This window comes from Scardinius erythrophthalmus (genome assembly GCF_964197995.2).
Source record: "Scardinius erythrophthalmus genome assembly, chromosome: 2".
NCBI lineage: Eukaryota > Metazoa > Chordata > Actinopteri > Cypriniformes > Leuciscidae > Scardinius > Scardinius erythrophthalmus.
Genome location: NC_138222.1, coordinates 13997667 through 14002976, shown reverse-complemented (window position 1 = coordinate 14002976; position 5310 = coordinate 13997667). Strand labels below are relative to the sequence as shown.

At 39.6% G+C, this 5310-nt stretch overlaps 1 protein-coding gene across 1 annotated transcript in view; it reads left to right on the top strand.

The window, feature by feature from the left end:
• Positions 1-3342: 3342 nt before the first annotated feature.
• LOC308704816 (uncharacterized protein) overlaps positions 3343-5310 on the top strand; it is a gene marked incomplete at both ends in the record, with an annotated part of 8857 nt that continues 6889 nt past the window's right edge. Inside the window, 1 exon segment of the mRNA XM_081389395.1 lies at positions 3343-3437. Coding sequence (XP_081245521.1) covers positions 3343-3437 — 95 coding nt within the window.

Below are 5310 nucleotides of genomic sequence, written 5' to 3'. Positions count from 1 at the left end.
GTCACATCCATACAAAAAAAAGTGATTTGCCTGCTGACCAGCTTTTCTTGCAGGTACAGGGGATAGGCAAAAATTCCCCCCCTACACATATATAAGGCACAGAGCAGGACTCCATGCCGACACACCGCAAGCTCCAATCCCTCCTCGTCTACCTTGCTGGCAGATCTTTGGGAGGTATCTCTGGCTGACCACTCACCTCCACAAACACCTCTTTCACTGACTTACAATATGGAAAATGGTTTATGAAAATAAGACTCTCCTAAACAAACTCTTCAGAAAGAGGTTATTATAGTCCTGTAGTCTAATTATCATCTAGAATTTTACATGTTTGGTTGTGTTGTGAATGTGGTCCACAAATCTTTTCACGTCTTCGTCCTTGGCTATGAAGACGCCTTCAAAGATGGCCTGTTCCTCAGATCTAAAAAAAAACAACAATTGGTGATGGACAACCATTTATGATAACTTATAATATGAAATTACTTGGTTCAAATTAAAGAGCTGTTTTCTCCTTAAACCCGAAGTGTCCTATGCGAAAAAAATTCATATTCAAATTACTAAGCAAACACTGAATGGAACAACACAAAATAGGTATCATTTTAAAGATTAGAATCTCAGCTTTTTAATGCATTACTTTTTATACCTATAATTACTTAGGGGCGTCAATGACTCAACAAAAAGGCTATCTTGGTTCCAAATGCTATAACTTTTGATTGCTTTATCCAATCACCACAAAATTTTATCCAGATGTAGCTTATATGTGTAGAGGGACTTCCCCAAAAAAGTTTTTTCCTCCTACCTTATTTCCTTCCGGAGTTATTCCATGTCACATAAGAAAGATATGCATTATTATTATAATATATATATATATATATATATATATATATATGAATGTACTCCTACCGTATTTCCTTCCCGAGTTATTGCATGTCAAACAAGAGAGACATGCAAAATCATAATAAAAATTATATATATTTGTTTGTATTTATCAGCAGTTTCTCGGCAGGAGAGTGCCCAAATGTAATTTATATTTTCAAAAAATTTGAAAAGAGTTCTATCAAACGATACCTACCTTTTGACTCTACTTGTTATAGTTTTGGAGTTTTGGAGTCTTTAGTTTTTTGTGTGTCACTCAGACAAAACAACTCTAAAAATGCCTTCAGAGCTTAAGAGGTTAATACAAACACTGATACACAGTTTGGAGTACCTAGCAGCATTCTTGAATCGGTAATGCTTGCAGTTTCCATCAACTGAAACTGCAAGCATATCTGGGGTGCATGCAGGACAGTTGAAGGGCTCTTCCTTGCATATATTGTCCACCTCAAATTGCACAGCCTCCTATTCAAAAAAACTTTTCTGAAAACTGGACGCTGAGATCTTGCCAGTCTATTAAAAATAAGGAAACCAACAGCTAATAATGTACAACAAATACATTAGCATCAAAAAGCTTTTCAACTCACAACTCAAAGATATCAACAATACTGCAGGATAGATAAATTCAATACTCACACGACCAAAGCGGACAGTTAGCTGATTCAGCATTCTTAAAAATGCTTGGCAGGACAGTCCTGGTGCCTCCATCTTAATTTCTTCAAAAGATATCTGTGGCATAAACTGTGACAAATTGAAGGGTTGCAAGCCAGTAGTCACTTCTGTTTAGGTCAGCGACTCCAGCAGTCCAAGTGGCTTGGCATGCCTCACAAATTAACTCAGGCATGCTTAGATCATGTCATCCTGGAAAAATCAAAAACACATCCACTGTAATGTAAACCATAGCTGATTAATCAGGGTGTGGGTTCTTTGTACAATTATTTTTTTTTATACTTCATATATTTTTAAAAAAGTGTTATATCTATGTCAAACTTGTAAGGAGTCGCGTATGGACTATGGATAGATATTTATTTTTAAGATGCTTCTCAAACAGGACAAAACAAAGTTCTTCACATTCTTACCATTCATTGTGACCACAGCAACAATCTTTCCTGGACTAACCCTCAATGACTCTGGAGAACAACCACTGATTTTGTCAGGCATCTCCACAGGTACAAGCCGGACTGAAAAAGATCATACAGTACATTTGAATTATGATCATTTGTATTGAATGAGAAATATAAGATTGTAATAGATCAATGGCAATGAAGCACATTGTACAAAAAGTACAAGATATGCTCATAAAGCTAACTGACACAGAGTATCCACATACATTCATGATAAAACAATAAGAGACAAAAAGGCATAATTTAAATAGTAAAGCTTATGAGCTTAACTATTCTGAGAATGAGATATATGTTGTACACACACAAACCAGAACTTACCACAATGGGAGGCAAGTTGTTGGAGGCAATGGCTGGATGAATCCAGCAGTCATGCCATCTCTGTTGTGAAGGACACGTCTGGTGTGCATGCTGACGTCACCATTCAGCACAGAGGAAGGGACGTGGTCGACAAGTCACAACACTGGACAGCAGCTGGATTTGTCCCACACTGTTGGCAGATGTGTGTTGCCACATTTTCTTGTGCCGCAGCCGTGTTCACCAGACGGGGTCTCTCTGCCCTCCACCTCTCTGAAAAGAGACTTTGTCGTGTGCATCAGTCCGAGAAAGCCAGAAGAGGACCTCTTGGGGTTTCAAGAGGTGACGCCTCATCACCTGAGGATTTGCTTAGTGAGTGCTGGAGATCTTGTAGAAAACACTCTGTAAATGGTATGGAATATTCATAAACAATAACTCCTATGTGCATATATGTGTATGTATGTATGTATGTATGTATGTATGCCGTACAGGCCAAAAGTTTGGACACACCTTCTCATTCAATGCGTTTCCTTTATTTTCATGACTATATTTACATTGTAGATTCTCACTGAAGGCATCACAACTACAGTATGAATGAACACATGTGGAATTATGTACTTAACAAACAAAGTGTGAAATAACTTAAAACATGTCTTATATTCCAGTTTCTTCAAAGTAGCCACCCTTTGCTCTGATTACTGCTTTGCACACTCTTAGCATTCTCTTGATGAGCTTCAAGAGGTAGTCACCTAAATGGTTTTCCAACAGTCTTGAAGGAGTTCCCAGAGATGCTTAGCACTTGTTGGCCCTTTTGCCTTCACTCTGCGGTCCAGCTCACCCCAAACCATCTTGATTGGGTTCAGGTCCGGTGACTGTGGAGGCCAGGTCATCTGGCGCAGCACTCCATCACTCTCCTTCTTGGTCAAATAGCCTTTACCCAGCCTGGAGGTATGTTTGGGGTCATTGTCCTGTTGAAAAATAAATGATGGTCCAACTAAACGCAAACCGGATGGCATGTCGCTGCAGGATGCTGTGGTAGCCATGCTGGCTCAGTATGCCTTCAATTTTGAATAAATCCCCAACAGTGTCACCAGCAAAGCACCCCCACACCATCACACCTCCTCCTCCATACTTCACGGTTGGAACCAGGCATGTAGAATCCATCCGTTCACCTTTTCTGCATCTCACAAAGACACGGCTGTTGGAACCAAAGATCTCAAATTTGGACTCAGATTTCCAAAGCAGAGACCAAAGCACAGATTTCCACTGGTCTAATGTCCATTCCTTGTGTTTCTTGGCCCAAACAAATCTCTTCTGCTTGTTGCCTCTCCTTAGCAGTGGTTTCCTAGCAGCTATTTGACCATGAAGGCCTGATTCGTGCAGTCTCCTCTTAACAGTTGTTCTAGAGTCTGTTGTGTCTGCTGCTAGAACTCTGTGTGGCATTCATCTGGTCTCTAATCTGAGCTGCTGTTAACTTGCGAGTTCTGAGGCTGGTGACTCGGATGAACTTATCCTCAGCAGCAGAGGTGACTCTTGGTCTTCCTTTCCTGGGGCGGTCCTCATGTGAGCCAGTTTCGTTGTAGCGCTTGATGGTTTTTGCGACTCCACTTAGGGACACATTCAAAGTTTTCGCAATTTTCCGGACTGACTGACCTTCATTTCTTAAAGTAATGATGGCCACTCGTTTCTCTTTACTTACTTAGCTGATTGGTTCTTGCCATAATATGAATTCTAACAGTTGTCCAATAGGGCTGTCAGCTGTGTATCAACCTGACTTCTGCACAACACAACTGATGGTCCCAACCCCATTAATAAGGCAAAAAATTCCACTAATTAACCCTGACAAGGCACACCTGTGAAGTGAAAACCATTTCAGATGACTACCTCATGAAGCTCATTGAGAGAACACCAAGGGTTTGCAGCGCTATCAAAAAAGCAAACTGTGGCTACTTTGAGGAATCTAAAATATAAGACCTATTTAAGAGTTAAGAGTTATATCACACTTTTTTGTTAAGTACATAATTCCATATGTGTTCATTCATAGTTTTGATGCCTTCAGTGAGAATCTACTGTTAGACTTTTCTGTAATTTCTACAGTTATTTACTTTAAATCCCCCAGTATTATACTGCTATTTCTCTTTACAGTAAATAACTGTGATTCTCATTGCATCATGGGAATTTTCTGTGACGTCTAAAACCACATACAGAGACTTACTGTATTTTTTAAATTTGCTGTATACTACTGTATTTGTCTAACACCACATACAGAGACTTACTGTATTTTTTAAATTTGCTGTATAATACTATATTTGACATAACGGCCTCTCTGGCTGGTACCATTTCATTTCCATCGTGCTTTTTATTTCCTAATTTTTGCCTTACACCGCGTGTCTACAATGCTATAATAGCCAGAGGCTGTCTATATTGGACACATTGAAGCGACCGGACCTTTAATACAAAATGCAAACCTGTTTGTCTCTTGTCAGAAATAGCGCGAGCGCTTGAACTCGGAGTACCGTACGTCAGAAATATAACGGCCGCGGCGCATCACTACACTGTCTGGGATTTGTGTGTCGCGCCAGAGCATCTGGTGTCTATGTAATGTAATATCACTGGTGTCCGTCTTTTGTTGGATCGATTCGCGCCGTTTGTATCTGGCCCGGGGAAGAGACGGAATTCACTTCACTGAGAGAGAGATCAGCAAGCACGGTAAAACAAACAAACAAACAAACAAAAAAAACATTCTGTGTGTTTTGACAGGATTGTGCCCAGTTTAACCTATGTTATAACGTTAGCCTACTCGTCAACATGGCGGTAACGAACTTTACCACGGTAAACTGAGCTAACTTTTCATTTTACAGACTTTGTTAGATTATTGAATTGTAGAGTTTAAATATGCCAACGAGCAACGCGTTTACATTAACAATAAATGTGAATAAACTAATGTGAAATTCTGTTTTTGTTGTAGATAATGTTGGCCTACTGATGAGAACCTTTATAGTTTTAGCATTAGTTTGCAAAC